We start from the raw sequence: 18,938 nt of genomic DNA, 5'->3' as shown, positions 1-18,938 counted from the left end.
TGTAGGAGTTTTCTGACCTTTGAAGAAATATCTTTGGAATCCTTAAGGAGAGAAAAAGTCATCTGATCTTTCAGAAGTGTTTATTGAGTTGTTCTTGAAAGAAACGGAAATCATTTGACGTCTAAAAATTGTGACTTCTAATTTTCATGCTGACCCCAATGTGATATTTTCTAATCAGGAGAAAAAGTGTGATACATTTCCACAAAGCCACTTGTATAAGGGCTGTTTAGTTCAGAGAAACAACAAGCTGATGTTTTATAAAAGTAATATAGGAATTTAGTTATATACACTCTGATGCAGAAGTCCTGTAAGACCTTTTGCAGCAAACACAACATCCTTGGGATTTGTTTGTCCCTCTTAAATCAGGTATCAGAAAATATGAAGAAAATATGAAGAAATGGATTACTGGAAAGACTTTTTAAAGTATAAAAGTGATATTTAATCCTCAAAATGAACATGCAGATAATAAAATGTCTAACAGATAATCAGCTCACAGTGATGAGAAACTGCTAAGAGGGAAAGATAGGGAGGTATTTTTAAAGCTCTCATTTTGATACGTGGTCAAGCTACCTAGTATAAGAAGAATAAGTGCTCAATTATGCTTGAATAAGTTACTCTCCCACTATCCAATTTCAACCCCTGGAGCAGCACGCAATTTTGTCTTAGTAATTATTTCTGAACAAATTAGTTTTCCATAGTTGCCTTTAATGTGTCTGAATCAGGCAAAACTGGATATAGAGGCAGTTTAGGAGTCTCTTGGTATTTGCCGAGTGTGAAAACCTGTATTTAATTGAGTGAATCAATAAGTGTTCTAATGCACTGTCAAAACACTCAGAGAAATGAGCAATTTATTTACCAAACATTCTCAGACATTCAGCTGAGCAGAGTTTTTAGCCGTTATATCACTAAGTCTGTATTATGAAGATATACATTTGTTTTTTGGAAGAAATTGAAACTTTTTTTTCCTGATGAATTCAGCCCTGAGGGTTTTAAGTAGGAAATGCTCTTTGCTACTGTTTCACTGCAGTGTCACTTACATTTACATTTTAAGTCATTATCTCAGAGGCTGTGTCTAGATCTACCAAATTAAATGTCTCTATTGTGGCTCATACTGTTAATGACTCCTTTAATATGTTTTGACTGTGACCATAGAAAGTATGTTTTGTAAGTCAAGTAAGTATTGAATATCTTAGATGTCATTTTCTGTTTTGTTTCCCCTGAACACTTGTTATGTGGGTTTTTTTCTCCAACTTCAAACATCTGCTCTTATCAAATCATAGTTTTAACCCAATAGAGTTGTGCAGGAATGAGTCATAAAACCTGAGAATGAGTTAGCATTTTAGCACTTCCAGTCCTTCATCCAGAAGTGAGTGGGTTTTACAACTTGGCAAGCGGCAACTTCCAGGGCTAAAAACTGAAGCCAACGCCGAAGTGCCAAAAACTGCTGTTACTTTAACAGCCACTTGAGGCTGGCTCCAAAAGCAAGTCAATCCCCAAAGGCCCCCATGTTAAAATGCTAGACTTCACAGCAGAGATTAAAATGTTTACAGCCTGGTACATGAAATGGTGTTTGGCTCTATTCCTAATTTTCCTGTTCATGACAACTGTACGAGAGGGAGTTTTCATATAACTAATGCATTTACACTTAATTAAGGCATAAAGTTACGCATAATTAAGGGATTGGACGCTTTGAGTGACAGTCTGTGTACAGACAGTGTCTTCAGCCTCCCAGTCAGATCAAACTCCTCACTCCTCCACAGCTTCAGCCCCTCACCCAAATATAGTCACTGCTGGCTCCAAAAAAACAAGATGGCAATGGCCTAAATACCAAACTCCAGACTCCAGAATGGGAGTCCACAAACCAGTGGATGACGTCAGGGTAGCCACATCCATTATTTTTAAAATCTATGGTTTTGTTTAGATGCCTGAAACAAGGTCAGTGGTTAACACAAGCTTAAAAGACATTAACGTTTTGATCTACAACATAAAATACATCAGGAATTTTAAGCTTTTTAAGCTTTTATGTGTCTTAAAAAAGGACATTTTAAACAAGTGGCTAAATGAGACTAGAGAATGGTGAATATGGTTATACACTCTTGTTTTGATCGTTACATTAAGTCATGCAACCGTATGGTAGTTCATTTACTGGCTAACATTACCTTTTTAATTCAGTAAATTTTAATTTTAATTTCTGCTTCAAAATAAAAGTGCCGTCAATTTGTAAAGATTGCGTTGATGAACAAAACAAGTATCATCAAATGTTTCCACGCAGCTTTTGGGTTTTTTTTGTTTGTTTTTTTACAGTAATCCAAAATCCAATAGAAAGATCCCCAAGGCTTTTACTTGAGAGAACCAGGGAGACACTAACTTCCATGTTAACCTACTAAAAACTTCATCCCTGCAGCGCTCTGTTGTCACCATGTATGTAGGTAGCTTACGGTGTTGTGGCCTGTTTATTGTCTGTGTTGCACCTGTGAAATTGACATCAGTGAGCATGCTCACTGCAGAGCTTGCTCATGCTGTTTGTAACAGTTATTCTACATCCCGGCACATCTCGATAACCTGGAGGGTATGAATAAAGTGCTACTCTGAAAATTAGCATTAGTGGATCTTTTACCCCCATTCTCCACAAATGAGAACAAGGCCATTAACATTTGTGTGTTTTCATTATGTAAATGGTGTTAACGCATACTCACAAATTGCCAACAGGAAAGCAATAATTTTCTCCTAGTGATCATAATGTGTCCAAGTGCATCGTCTTGATTATGACACGCTAATTACATATTGCCTCGTCCCTTCTTCTCTTCTCTTGCCCTACAGATCCAGAAAAATCAAGGATCTTTAATGGTAAGTTTTATTGCATTTGAAAAGGAAGAAAGAATAAAGAGCTCTCCCACTCTATAGTCTGTTACTCTTGGTTGGCTCTCTCATTTGAAATAAAAAAACACTCAAATTGCATTTTTGCAATGAAATATTAGATCATGCTTAAACTGGTGGTATTATATTAGGTGCCATTATGGAATAATAAAAACATGCAGGAGCTGAAGGATTGTTTTGCCTGAGCTCTCTGCATTTGATTAATCTAAGTAGATACTTTTTTTTTTTTATCACACTATTGATTTTCCCCATTGCCAAGAAATTCCATGTAGGCAGATTTTTTTTTCATCTCACTGTGTCTCTCCTCTTCCAGCCTCTCCAGTTACTGCAATGCATCGTTGATGAGGTGAGTCGTCGTCTTATGTGCTTTTGCATCTAAAGTCAGTCCTAATGGCCCGGAAAGCTTATATTTTGTTTCCTAATGAAGCAAACCACTCAGGCGGCTTTGCTCCCCACTCACTCAACCCTTCACCCTATGCAACTGCCTGAGGCAATTCACATATGCACACGCACATTACTGTAGAGGTTGGACCTGTCATGAGTGACACACACAGAAACACAGCTCTGAATCCTGTGTACTACAGAGCCAAAGCATTTGTTTAACCAGGACTATTGTTGACTGCACTGGGTGTTTACAATTGTACATAAAAAGATATAAGACACACAAACACAAATAATGACATATGAACACTGAGGACATCAATGCTTAGACAACTAATAAGTGACTTTTTTTCTATTTCACAATATACACGGAACAGAAAAACACATACAAAAAAATGAAAAATTAATAATTTTTTTTATGACTGATCATGACATCACCCATCCCTGATGGGATTTGTCAGACACATTAACCAATAACTAACCATACATTTCACCCACCATCATCCAACAGCACAATACATCAACATCAACCAAACATAAACACAAACAGTAACCGAGCAAATACAATGCAAAAACATAAACCTCCCACAAACAATGCTTTGAGAGATATCCCACAATGGAGAGAAAAAAAATCCTAAATAGAAAACACAAAACACAAAAACCTAGCTGAGCACAACACACCACATACACATGCAAACAAAACAATATCTACATCTACATAAATCAATGCCAAATGCTATTTGATCCATTTAGACAGCAATCCTCACAAAAACTGAGTCAGAGGGGTCCATCATATGTTAATTTTCTCCTCCTATCCCATGTCCTTATGTTCCATATGTCTATAAATACAACAGTCAGACCACATAAAACAAAAAAGGAAACTTGCAAAAAAAAACCAGAAATGTATAAAACAGTTGATGTACATATTGTCATAATGTTTTTTTTAACCAACATAGTTATCCATTCTGTGAAAACAAATGGCCTTTTTTGAGTGCTGTTCAAACCTGCTTCTCCATCTTGCATTCAGTATCTTCCTTTTTTTATGTTTTAACACTTTGGAGCGTATAATTGAATTTAATATATTAAATAACCCAAACTTGGACAATTCTCGTTATGAAAAATAGACACAGCAGTGACACACTAAATAAGTAGGTTTCAGTGATGTTTGCCACATTGTTCACACTTTTTATAATGAGTTTACCTAGAAAAAACATCTGATACTGAAATGCTCTCATGTCACCTCCATTCTATACCACACACAAACACACATGCACAGTTTTTGATTTCTTGATGTACGGACACAATTTTATTGTGTTGTTGTGTATGAATTTGTAAGCCCACACTGCCAACAGATTGATCAAAAGCAGCAATCACAACCTTTTCCTTCTCTCTCTTTTCTTTATTCTTTGCTGACGTACACTAATAGCAAAAATGCTATAACACCTCTGCAGCCTAAACCAGCCCCCAAACCCCATAACCAGCCATATCGCACATTAAACATACAAAGTCACTTGTCCTTAACTGCCTATGGATTTGTCCGTAATTAATAATTAAATGCTTTTGGTTGTAATGGATTGACCCGGGCTGAACTGTTCATTAGTCAGCTAGACAGAGGCATCACTCAAAACTATTTTTCCTGTGCCTTGTCCTGTTCCTCCCCTTGAGGCAAAAGAACATTTTTGTGTTGTCCCTAGCGAGCCAGCACTGCCTTACTGCCCCAGCTTATGCAGTGCTTTGGAGGAAGAGACAAGAGGATAAGCACTCTTTAGAAAGATGAAGATGCTTAGAGAGAATTTAGAGGTTGAGGACAGCACTAGAATGAGGATATCTGCATATACAGTATAATACAGTATATACAGTTCAATGTGGAGTAGAGTACCATAGAAGTGCTCTTTCTTCATAGATCCCAGTTTGTTGCCAGTTGAGGACATCTAAATGATAGAGATTGTTTGATTTTAATTTTCTCTGTCTAAACTCAGCATTTAACATAGTAGATTTTTGTGTTCTATTGGTTCGCTGAGAAACATGGGTTGACATCAAGGACACCCAAACAGCTTCTTCTGTATCGTTCTGTGATGACTCCTTTTTCTGTGGCCCGTCTGACCTGTGATGTTCCCCAAGGCTCCATCCTTCCCCAAGTGTTTTGCTGCTACTGAGACATATCATACATAAAGACATAATTCAGCCCTGTATTTATGCGCATAACATGCAAATCAATGTCACATTTACAACCAGTAAAAATGCAATTATTATATTCAATACTGTCTGTCAGAAATAAAATGCTGGATGTCCCAAACATTCTCAAGCTAAATTAAAACAAATCTATCCCAGTTTTACCAAAACATATTGGCTCTCAGTGAAAAAAAAAAAGTCACAGAGGTCATTCAATCAGGTTTTTATCAAGTAGGGAGCATCTCAAAATTCAGGTAGTTTTTCTCCTGGCCTGTCTGACCTGTGGTGTTCCCCAAGGTTCTATCCCTGGCCCCTTGATGTTCTGCTGCCACTGAAATATGTCATATATATAGGCCCAAGATTTGTTGCCTTTGTTATGCAGATGATATCCAAATTTATGCTACATTTAAAACCAGTGAAAAGACCATTTTCATGAGTTATATCTTCATTGTTATCTGACAGAAATAAAGTGCCCGATGTCTCACAATGTTCTTCACCTAAATGAAAACAAATCTCAAATAATTTTCTTTCTTTAGTCTCTTCTAGTTTTACTAAAACATCTTTGCTCCCTGTCTTCAAATGTCAAACTGAATGTTTATTTTTGTATTAATTAATTTTTGGCAATGACCTTTAATTTGAAAAATAAGTCACAAAAATGGTTTAAATAATCTTTTTAGCAACTGAGGAGCAATTTAAAAAATCAGGTCTTTAATCTCTCTGCATGATCTTGAGAAGGTCATACATGCTTTTAAATCATGGCTGTCCAATTGTTGTAATTAGTTGTAAGTCAAAACATTACCCCATGCCTTAAGATAAAAAAATGCTGCTATTTGGCTTCTAACAAATACGAGAAGACAAGATCATATCAGCTGAGTTTCAGATTCCTCACCAGTTTTAGAATTGGTTTTAAGATTTTACTGATTACCTTTAAAGCACCTCATGGTTTACCTCCCAGTTATATTGCTGAATTGCTGCTCCCTGGTGAGTGTAGCCTCATATCCTCAAGCAGAGCTCTGCTGGCTGTCCTAGCTCAAGACTAAAGGTTTCGAAAAGTGCTGTATAAATAAAGTTCATTACTGTTGTAGTACAACTTGTTGAACTTATTGGCATCATGAACCAGCACTGATCCCATGGAGTAGTTAATTTAATGCTAAGGTATTTTTAATTGAGTCAGACACACCTGACTTCAACATCATGGCAGGTGTGATAAATTATACCTGACTCAATGACATTTTGTAGGTGTTGCCCATTAGTACATACTGTAGTTGTGATCCAGATACTTTTTTTTCTTTGATCGTGATGCTTTGATATTGTGTGTGACTTATCCAATGGGGATTTGAAAGTTGCTTTAATGGCTGAATGAGTAATAGGCTCCAGTGAGTGGATCATTAATATTATTGTAGCTAGAGGTATGTGTGTGGTGGGGGATGGAGTGGAACAGTCTGTGTTTCTTTTTCTTTGTATTTCTGTCACACAGAAACACACAGCGAGGCATGGCTGAGAAAGACTAAAATAAAGATTTGAGTCTCATGAGGCTCAAAATAACAACTAAATAAATAAGGAGATAAAAGTTAATTTAAACAATTAGTAGGTAGACAAATCAACAGATACACAGAGGATTGCAATTTTCACCCGAGTGAATCTCAGATATAAAAGTGGCACACACAGAGCAAAAAAGATTCCTAAGTCATTTTTCTGTGGAGAAGAGAGCGGCTTTGAAAATCATGACATCAACAAAGACAAAATATAACAAAGACGACAAAAAGTGGTCACAATAAAGTCATAGCTTACCAGATAGTTCGACGGTTAAAGTCAAAATAGGCAAGTTTTCTGGTTTTACTTTTCATTATGAGGTAAATGGTGTTTGCACAATGTAATGTCTATACAGTATTGACACAATCAGCATTTAGACTGGATTCCTATAAGCCAAGCTTTCACCATGCATTTTTTTCTGCCAGTGTGGACGATATCCAGGGAAAGTGAAGGCTCGATTTAGGGCACAAAGGACGAGTGTCAGCCTTTACGTAAATAACCTGGAGGGCTAGCGCTTTTGATTTTCTCTGGTAGCCATTGTTAGCAATCCCACTTAACCAAAGAGTATAAATGTAAGTTTTTGCCAATACTATCCAAAGTTGCAGAAATGGCAGATAGTGGAACAACTGAAATAGCTGTGGAAACTGTTACAGTTACTGCGCTCTCAGAAAACATAAAGCGATCCTGTTGTCTCATTCTAGAAACGGTGTCTCGCTGAAAAATCTGAAAAATCAACAGAACAAACTGTCCAAAGCTTTAGTAGCAGCCTTGTTCTTTGGTAGAAAGTAGTTACGTCTGAGATTTAAAATAATAATAATAATAAAATTGTGGGCTTTATTGTGCCCACAAAGACCAAGGCTTTGGTTTGAGGAAAAAAAATTTGAGCCAACCAATTGGCTAGCTAATCTTACAGCTCAGCCAAGGAGGATGCCGTTAATGTTGACATCTCGCACTGTCATAATCACGAGCCTTTCGGCCTTGAGTAGATGCACGCTTCCTTCTACCCTGCGATATGGTTTTGGGGATGTAGCTCAGCAGAAACAATAGTTTCTGTGAAACTGCTCACAGCAAGGTCTGTGGATTATCTTGAGTCACCGGGTCATAATTTCTGAAAAGACTTTGCTGATGAGTTTTTCAGTTTTTCAAAAAAAAAAATTCCTTTTTTTTTTCCTGGCGCTTTGAGCAGCAGTAGTCAAGTGCCATCTAATTCCATCATATTCCAGAGAAGGCAGACATATGTATGACCGATACCTCCAACACTCTGCAACTCACACCAAAACAATTTAGATTGATAAACAGCACCACTACAGGTAAAAGGAAAAGTACGTTATTCTCATTAAGGAGTGAACTCTCCCTTTATGTCATGGCAAAGCCGAGGAGTGGTACCTCATGTATGTCCGATTTTACTTCATTTAGTTACCCTCCATTTAAGTGCACTTACACCATCAGAAATAATCCAGTGCATCTTTTTAAATGCTAGTTGGTATTAGTGTATAGCAGAGAAACATGCTCACCTTATGTAGCCATCGTCTCGAACGAGAACTTCTCTGTAGTTCTTCCCACATCTGCTTGCTGTCCATACTCATTAATGTACCTCTCTGCTCTATTTGCTGAATAGCAAGTGGCTCTACTAATAAAGAACTCCCACTTTATTTTCAAGCCTGTAATTACTGATCTAATTTTGCCTAATAATTGCTTCATGGCAATGACATGTATATTTACTTGTACCCTTGTACCCTCGTAGTGTGTGTTCTGTCTCATAGTGGAGCGCTTTGACAACCGGAGGAATAATTCACACAGACTAGCCACTTTCATCAGCCTGCTTGTCTTTTGTCCCGTCGCCTGCTGCCACATCAAAGCTGCAGCGGTGTTTCTCTCAGCTGGAGACATGAATACATGCATAAATGTGTGTGTTTCAGTTTGTGCCTGTAAAAAGGTGCATGTGCATGCAAATATGTGGGGAAAGTGCAGAGACAGATTTTGTAACAGATTTAGCCTACACAACACATAAATTAGTTGTGTAGTCGACACTTTGCACAAACTGTGGGTCCAATTGATCCTGTTTTTCTGCGTGTGTGTTTGTGTACAAACCATAGTACAGTGGTTGCAAATTATTTGGTACTCTCCCTCTAAACGGAGAGTAGACTCAGACTCGTGGTGTGCAGTGCTCAAGGGCATTTGTTTGTGCATGCCTGTGTGTGTATGTGCATGTGCTATGATATATTGCTCATCCAAGCGGCGGCAGAACTGTGAAGTGCAGTAAGATTAGAGGGGGACCCATTCCTTTGTTAATTTAAATGGGTTCATGCATCATGCTTTGCGGGGGCCTGCCGATCAGAGCATTAAGGAATAGCGAACACTGCCCAGAGGTGTTTTTAATGGCGCAGCAGGGCTTCAGATGTAAAGAGGTTTAATTCTCTGCATTTGAATAAATGCCTGGTTGTGGACCCAGGCTTTATGATTTTTGTGCATATGCAAGTACACTGTGTGTTTTCGTTTATCTTTGTTCATGTCAGTGGATGTCACTGCTGTGCATACTTTAAATCATACAGATGTACACCTACTATTCACACACTGGTCAATGTAGATTTGATTTTGTCTGACAGTAACTTTTTCTGAGGTAAACATCAGTCTTATGCACATGCTGGTGTGTATGCATATTGTATCATATATTTAGAATAGAATAGAATAGAATAGAATAGAATAGAATATTCCTTTATTGATCCCCCATTGGGGGAAATTTCAAATGTTACAGCAGCATGGAAAAGAGAAAGTGGAATGTAACAAAGAAAATAACAATAACACAATTATACAATAACACAATTATACAATAACAAATAACAATAAATAAGTAATAAAATAAGTATGTACATAGAGGAAAAAGGTATGTACACATAATAAGTAAGTAATAGAATAAGTATGTACACAAAAGATGGATTTGAGAATTTAAGCAATCAGAAGATTTTAGTATTTCAAAATTGGTGGTGATTTATTAAATGGTCATTTGATTGCAACAGTATATCTATTAAAATAACAAAAATATATGAATATAGATTGTACTGCCTTTTGACATAATACTTTCTTAGTACCACCATTTCATGAATTAATGTATACCTTTAACCCTTTCTATCTTATCATTGAAACCTACCTATTGTTTTTATTTTAATGATTGTGTTCATTAACACTTTTTTGTGAACAAGACACAGATTTCAAAGCTAGAACAGGATTCCCACGGATTGTGAAAAACTCTTAATAGGTATCGAATCCATTAGTCTAAAAACAAGGCCTTCATATGAAAATGTAATAAATCAATCTTTCAAAAGTCTTAAAAATGCCAAGACGGGCAAATAAGATTTTTATTCGTCTTTGATGTTGTACTGTAAAATCTTGAAATAATTGGAAACATCTTAAACAGAAAAAGGTACCAAATGCCTCATTCATTAATGTCACGCAAATCAAGATAGCAGAATCAACAACACTCAGAATTTGTTTTAAGCCAGGATGTTTAGAGCCGAGGATCTACTGTCTGCTAACTAACTGTCACTGTAACAGGGACAACATGGTCAGGTGAAAATTCAAGAAATTGTCTGTTTAACCAATATTTTGTGGCATGGCTAAATCAGTACAAGGCAAACACAAATTGCAAGTCATGATTTATGTTACAATAAACATTTAGGCAATATTGTCCGTAACCCTGAGTAATTGATGACAGTTTATTACTGTTTATTATTTTTATTTATTAAAAATTCTTAAATTTAGCTTTTCTTAAAGTATAGGAGTTGGGTAAAAAGAGGAAAATGCTAATCCTGTTGCTTGTCACTCACAATTTGATACTTAGCTCTCCTCTGGAGTTTACTGGCATTTGACAAAGCAAGGGAATACAGATGTTAATTTGATACAGCTGCTGCTCTACAATGGTCAGTGTTTTTTCTCTAATATTGAGGGTAAAAATTAGCATTAACATTTATGTCAGTCAAAAGTAGGGAACAAAGGGAGAGAAGGGAAATGAATTGAATAATGAGGTGAGGGGCAGTAATACAGGTTCAGTCTGGCCCAGCTGTTCTACATGACACGCTTCATAGATCCTCCATTGACAATATATCATAAGACTGACACACACGCGCACTCACACACACACACACACACGATACTATTATTAATTTTGGCAGCAACATTTAGTCCTTGTCCTGAGATGAAATGTTTTTTTTGAGTTTTAGTCACATTTGGACAACTCCACCCTCATATTTTGAGTTCATTTTAGTCTCGTATTAGTTTGAGAGAACCAGACATTTTAGTAGTTTGAACAATTTTGGTTCTAGCTCTAGGTGCCGTAAATATTAATTGATGTTGTATGATTAGAAAAAATGCCTCTAAAAAAATGCTGATGAGGTGTCTGTTCTGCTGTAAAGAAATAAATTATTAAGTAAAAGTAAAGGTGCTAAGGCTCCTTCCCAGCTCAATACTGCAAAATCCAAACTAAAATCCTGAGGAACATAACAAAAACTTGTATCAATGAAGAAAACATTGCTCTTTCCCTGAAATTACGTATTGCTATGACAAAGTGAAGCAGATTGCACAAAGCAGTCTCACACACCATCCCTCAGAGTGAGAGACAAAAACCAGTATGTCCAAAAAAGTCTCACACATGAACCACCAACAACATTCAGAAATTCATCTGAATGGCTTAACATTGTTTAAACATCTTTAATTAACTGTGTTCAGTTGCACCTTCAGGTATCTCTGGAGATTGGTGGAATTGAAAGCCTTACAGCTTTTTTTAAAACACATTTTTTTCTCTTTATAGCGTCATACTGCGTGTAAAGTAGATCCTAACATCCACCTTTTTCCTACCGAGCCTGGCATTTTATGCACCGTTCTCTCGTGTTAGAAAAAGTGAAAAAATACAGAGATACCAAGATAATACTGAGATAACATGTATTTTTATGTCTATCAAGTGGGCCGCGGGGAAACAAAGTTGATTTTGTTAGTCCTGTCAGGCTACCGAAAGTAAAATTTGTATGTGCAATATTAATAACTTTTAAAATAAGGAAATTAATAAATACAGGGGGTCCATGTATCGATACAATATTGCCACACAAAATATTGCAGTACTATGCTATATTGACACACACACAAAGCTACTATTTACCTTTATACTAACTTGCAGTGCTTGAATATGAAAAGGTATCTTGCAAACAAAAATACATATCAAATAATTAGAATTATCTTGAAAAGGTCTTCAAAAGCATTAAATTAAAGTGTCTGATACCCGTAGAAACTCCGAGGACAGCTATAATATACAGTAATTCTCTGCAGTTTGCATTTTTACCTTTTGAACCACTAGATTTGTTGATTGGTTGACCCAACAAGACAAATGTTGTGTCACCCAGCAGGTATTGCACATTAACTTGATTGCCGATGAATGTAGTGAATACAGAGGATAAAGAGTGGAGCGTTTAGCCTTGGGATGAGACATAAAGTGTTCCTACAAGAAAGGTACTTAACTCTGAACCTAACTGAATTCTGGCTTTTCAGCGTTATATACTCTTTGAACGCACAGTATGTTGTATCAGTAATTTTATAATAGCATAAAAAGCTTTTTGTTGATCTCGTGCACCTTCGGGATCTTGTCTTTTTTGAATAAGCACTAAAGCTTGTAAAAACACCTGTCTGTAGGCTTTTGACAGAACCAGCAACTTTTTTCACCTTGCAGCTCTGTTATAACATTGTGTGGTGCAATGTGTTTGGTGCATGACAAACGGGGGCTTCCACATTAGCCACAATAATTCGTTGGTCTGTGTATTTTTTAACTTTTTTCCCTAGTGGTAAAAAGTAAATTGTAAAAATAACTTGTAAATCTACAGTAGATTTTTTTTTTAATTCTCAGAATAAAAACAACAAAACCACTTAACCCAAAGTTTAAGGATGATTTTAATTTTTAAAGCACTACTGATGCAGCATTTTATGGAGGGCAAGGGTTTAATTAATAATTAAACTGTTTTGTATTGATAGTGTTTAATTAAATTGCACAACACAGGTAGGATTATGTTAAAATTGGGTTTAACATTTCCAAAAAAAACTATGACCAACTTTTATGTTAGGGTTTGTTTGTTTGTTGGGTATTTTTCTGTTTGTTTTTGCATTTTAAGAAACATTTAACATAGTAACACTGGAGTTACAAACTATGAACAGATCAAGAAGATAAAATCATAAAAAAAAACATAAAAATAATAATTTTACAGGATTTATCTTAGTTTCAAATCCTTGTTGAAGTGAACCATAATTCATTTGTTTTTTTCAATTTAAAATCATGTGCAGTTAAGTGTTGGATTGTTCAGTTAGTGAAGTGAGGTCTTATCACTCCAGAACAAAATGTTTTTTGTTAAAAAAAATAAAAAAAATTCCTTTTTACAGGATCCTCCAGTTCTTCCGGTCGGCCAGTTCAGTGAGAAGTTTGTCCACTTCATCACTCAGTGGTGAGTCAGTTTCTGTTTAACATGCTTTCTTTCCAGAAGGACAAACACTGAAATTTTTTCATTTAACACCTTCAGATTTCAAATACAAGTGTGCCTGTTTTCAATGGCCGTTGACTGTGCAGTGCATTTGTTTGTGATTCTATTTCATAATAGCTTAATATGTGCGGCACAGTCGGCCATCTGAGCCCCACGGAGCCAAACTGAACAATTACAAAGACCACAAGCTGCATTTAACATAGAATATTGTGAGCAAATCAAAGGTATAATGGTATACAATTAAGTGCATTTGCTTGTGTGTTAATGCGTTGTGGTTGTAATGGTTTTATCTATGATATTCAATGAATAAACAACACAAGAATAATTGATTTACCCGATGCAACAGGACAAAGACAATGTTTACCCTGCGTTTGCCTCTGATTCATTAGCCTCGTGTAACCTTTACAGTTGCACAAACATGTACATACACACCCAGACCACATGCAAGCAGTGTGTGGGTTTTGTGTGCATGTGTACCATCTGTTGTTTATCCCCCGTGCCTGCTTTATTTACTCAAACAGAGCAGCTCTCTCTCAGGACAGACTGAGGTACCTGCCCTGGCATTATCTTCTCCCAGGCTATTCTTAGAGGGTCACAGCCCATTCATTGTGATACATAAACCAGTTGCATCACCAACTGTACACCTTCTGCACTAATTCCTCAAAGTCCCTGTTATAGGTCGTATTACAGAAGGTGCATGTATGCATACTGTAGACTCACAGAAATACAAACACAGATCCACTGAACCAATGTGCTTCAATTCGATTGTTATGAATTATAAGAAATATTAATTGAAATTGGAAATATTAATTAAATGACTGTTTGAAATAAATGTCTTATGTTGCTCAGCTATAGTGTTTATTGTCTATCGACCCCTTCTTTAAGTTTCCGTGCTATGAGAGAATTCGAGTGTCCTCTTGAATATTAATTTATAAATGAAAATTGTGCAATTGGAATGAAAGTTAGAACAAAAACCTGCACTCTCACAAACACACTTTGAATAGTGGCTGGATAGTAACTGCTTGTATCTCCTTTGTATATTTTTCTTCAGCATGCGGCGGCAACCGAAAGAGAGGCCTGCCCCTAATAACCTCATGGTGAGTTAAACAAGACTTCCATTAAACAGTTTCAAGGACCACAAAATATAAGTTCTGAAAAACCTTACAGTGATCATATTCATGCATTTCAATAAAAATTCAATTAAACAAAATTTTTACATAGCTTTTGGAATATACAATTTTATTTTTCGCAATGATTGGGGTGTTTTGGGTCAAGGACCCTTAAAGTTGGATTTTCTGTGTGAAAAACAACAGTAATGAACTTTTTGCTACAAATGAAAGATGTCAGAGAGGGTGGTGAGAAACCTTGAGGTAGGATTGAGACCTACTTCAGTAATAATTTGTTCAATTCACTGCATTGGTGCCATTCTGAATAAATCAGGCCTTGCTGTTGTACAAGAGTCAAATAATTCTAGTTTGCAAAAATTAAGTTTTATACCCTAATGAAAATTTGGGCAAGGGACAAAAAGGAAATTATTTTTAAGTGTGTCTGCCTGTCTTTGTATGCCCATGGAGACTTTATCTTTTTAACATCTTACTGCACAGATATAATTAATTCTCAAAATCCTAAAAGTTTGCTGTCACCAAAGTAATCTTGTGTCTCAGTTACTAATTAGACCCATGTTGAACCCAGTGCAGTTTTATTTTATTTATAAATGTAAATCGCTGGGTCAGATTTACTGTTTAATACATTACCTTCACCCTCTGATCATTTACCTGCATATTTACTGTTTTCTAGCTTGAACAACGTTTTTACTACTCATTCATGTCTATTTAAAAGCCTCTGAAAGGGTACCGCATGTCTTCGAAACAAAATTAACTTTTAACATCAACCCCTAAAAGATTACGTAAAAGTCTGTGCTGTAAATCAAGAACATCAAAATGTTCTGAATAGGACTGTCGATTTGAAGGAATTCAGCAGTGTTTTTACTGCCATTTTTGTTGTTTTTTCAAATTACTTCTTCATTTATCCTGACTTTAGTGCTTTGGCAAAAACCTTTATTGTTTATTGTTAGGTTTGTCGCTTTTTAAATGACAAAGAAGACATAATTTTAACAAATTAAAACACTTGTTTGTTGTCAAATGCAAAACACAGAAGGGAAATGAGGGGTGCAGAATTGGTTTTGTTGTTGTTTTTGCATTTTTTTTTAGTTAGTTGTTGCATCTAGTTGATACGTTACGGAAACTCTGTGTGAGTTAAAATGTCGGCACAAAGTACCTGTTCTAGATTAAGGGAAGGCTGAAGCATGTAGGGAGTGAGGACGTACCAGCAGGTCTGTGTGGGCTGAGTATTAGTTTCTCCTCCATTGTTGTTGCTGTTAGTCTTGGTTGTATTTGTCTGCCCCTCCATCAGTGTAATTGGACAGCCAAAAAGTGACGTTGACATGTTGCTGCAGCGTTTTAGCCAAAGTTGAATATTTTCAGCTCTCAAAACCAGAAGAAAACAGCAAACATGCGTCACTCAGCGCAGAATAAAAGGTAAGCACCTCGTCATGCAGTTGGCATTCGTAGCAGAAAGTAAATACGCGGCATCCTGATGAAAAAAATAAAAAATGGGAATGTCGGGGTTTTAGCAGTTGCTTCCCTTACCCTACTGTTGGCTTGTCAGTGGCCAGTTTTTGCAATATTAGCATGGCAGCCCTTGTTCTGACAAATTTGAATTGATCAGCTACATCAAAACATTATATGACATTACATTTTTATTTTTGGGGCAGAGTGCGGGGGATTTTTTTCATTCAACAGAAGAGTTCAAAAATACATTTTGATCAGAGCTCCTTACTTGGAAAAACGTGCTAACAAAATATTAAGAAATTTACACTAACATGCTTATTCACAAAAGGATTGTACGGCTTTTTGCTGCCGCTAAACATGTATCCATGTTGGAATAACAGCTTTCATTGTTCTCTTGATACAAAAGTGATACTCTCAGTAATTTCTAGTCATTTCTTTTTTGACTTAATTTTAAAATGTGATAAGCTGAAGCCGTAATAAACAGAGTGTTTTTCCAAAATAGTACGAGGACTAATTGAAATATAAAAGCCAAAGGGGTGACAGAAAAAATCCATAAAAGCAAACATAGTCTAGAAACCATGGCAGTGTATCTGTTGTAGCATCTTAAACTGGCTCAGTATTGTACACGCATATGTGTGTGCCTTCAGGTTTTTGTAAGAGTTTGTTAATGTTGATTTTTACTCGCTGAGACTTCCTGTATGAGAATAAGATAGCTGTGGTTTGCCCCGGAAAGTTGATTGATATTTAAATGCCAAAGCCACAGATTCTTTGTACTGTGACTCTGGTACAGTTGAGTTTTAGTGATAATGGAGTGGACTTCACTTAGTCACAGCTCTTCTTCTGCATGTGTCTGAGAGATATACAAGCCAGACCACAGGCCTCCCTCCCAATGTGGACTTGATGATTTTCTCTGTTCTTGCATTAGCACACAAGGCCGCAGCAGTTTTCACAAACTGCCTTTTAAGAGTTGCAACACGCTCTGGTTTCTGTGTTAGGACCAAGGACAGCGACAGTTTGGTCCACAGAGAGGAGGGGGGACACTGTGTTGAGGGGATGGAGGGCTGAAGGGTGTAAATGCAGAGCTGCTAACAGATTGTATGTTCTCAGTCTGGCACCAAAAAGGAGGAGTAAAGGAAAATGTTGTCTAGACGCTCGTTGGGAATTCTCGCCTCCAGACAGGAGTGGTCCTCTTGAGGGAGACGCCATGCACTACTTCTCTTGTGGAAGTTCAGCTTGTTGTCTTTGCATCGTGCTTTTCAGTTTTTTTTAAGACTTGTTCACCTTTATTTGAACATAACTTCCATTGTTTGCGTTGAGTGACACCTTTGACTCCAGTCAATAATACTCATCTCTAGTGGTGAGGATGTGGTTTTAGTTTGATTGAAAAATCAGATCTACATCCTCTTTACTCTTATAGTCTGGCAGCTGAGTGCCACTTCACATATCTTCTTGACTGCTTTTGTATTCGCAACATGATGAAGGTATATGAATACTTGACAAGAACGATTTATGAGCTCTTTTTACTGTGTCTTCATGGGGTCTCTTGTGTTCTCTATAGGGCTGTGTATCCTTTGGGTACCACACAATACTTTCAAAGCGATACCAATGCTTAAACCGTGCCTGAATGGATACTTACTTTTTTAAAAACACACAAAATGATAGGCAACAACATGAAGAATAGCTTTGTATCGGAAAGGCAAATTTTATATTGAACAATATTGCAAATGTTACTAGTTTTAATATATAAATATTTTTCTCTGATAATGTTAAGATCTCAATGCTCAGGTGGTTTTTAATCAGAGCTGATTTATCCACAGAGGTCTCTTCCTCTCCAAAACAAACTGATCAGGTGACTTAAATTGGTAAAAACAAAGCAAAATCCCAAAACATGCTTGGCTCTATCTAAAGCCAGTGTTTAAACACATTTTGAAAAAAAGCAGTGTCATATTGGCACCAGGTTTCTGTACCCAACACTGCTCCTCCATGACCTGGTTGTGCTTCATTTTAACACAAAGTAACGTAATGACAGGGGTCACACCAAATATCAGATACTGAGCCTCCCCCAAATAATATACACTTATACGCAATAGATAATGGACCCGGGATCAACCACACACTGCTTCTTCTTCTCTCTGGTTTTTAAAGTCTTCGGGGTCATCGTAGCTCACATGGTGGTATTTTCATCACCTATCCTGTCAATGTTTCCTTTTTCTCACCCTCCTCCTACTCTGCCCCACTTCTTTGATATTTATTTCAGTCCCTGTGCTCTTTTTCAAATTTTCACAGTTCTCTCTCTCTCTATTTTCTCTTCCCACTTTCTCTCCATTCCTCCTGTCTTTCCTTTACCTATATTTGTCCTCCTGTAGGCCTTTCATTTCTTCCTCTGCTCGCAAACACTGAGATATAAGGTCATGGATGCCTGCCTTTGTGGCACCAGCCTGCTGATTGTCTTTCTCTTTCCTCCTCCTCGTTCCCTCCTTCTCTCTACCTCCCCATTCCCCCAGCCTCCCGAGTACATTAAAACTCTTTACCTATTCTATCTGTATGTTAATGCACCGAGCTGCAGCTCCCCTTCTCTCCTCTCTCCCTTTGCTTTACTGAACGTGCCACCATTTGGTCTCAGTTTTTTTTTAATCTCTGCAGCTCATTTCTCCTGGAAGGTAATGCAGGAAATCACACAATAGTATAGACACTGAGCAAATAATGTCGTTTTATGACCATACAAACTCCAGTTTGCTCATGGGTTTCAGCACATGGTTTCTCTAATCACTGGTATAACTTTCATTGATGCCGTTATTTTCACTGGGATTTTATTTTTATTAGACATTCTTTAAAGAGCTGCTCTTAATGGGTTCGGTCTCTGAAGCTTCACACACTGTGCTTCAACTAGATA

At 36.9% G+C, this 18,938-nt stretch overlaps 1 protein-coding gene across 1 annotated transcript in view; it reads left to right on the top strand.

The window, feature by feature from the left end:
* map2k5 (mitogen-activated protein kinase kinase 5) overlaps positions 1–18,938 on the top strand; it is a 71,306-nt gene that overhangs the window by 37,076 nt on the left and 15,292 nt on the right. The window contains exons 18-21 of the mRNA XM_042491776.1: positions 2,821–2,847; positions 3,191–3,223; positions 13,378–13,439; positions 14,527–14,572. Coding sequence (XP_042347710.1) covers positions 2,821–2,847; positions 3,191–3,223; positions 13,378–13,439; positions 14,527–14,572 — 168 coding nt within the window. The remainder of the gene's footprint in view (positions 1–2,820; positions 2,848–3,190; positions 3,224–13,377; positions 13,440–14,526; positions 14,573–18,938) is intronic.

This window comes from Plectropomus leopardus, chromosome 1 (assembly GCF_008729295.1).
Source record: "Plectropomus leopardus isolate mb chromosome 1, YSFRI_Pleo_2.0, whole genome shotgun sequence".
Classification (NCBI taxonomy): Eukaryota; Metazoa; Chordata; class Actinopteri; order Perciformes; family Serranidae; genus Plectropomus; species Plectropomus leopardus.
This window is presented reverse-complemented; position numbering and strand designations above follow the sequence as displayed.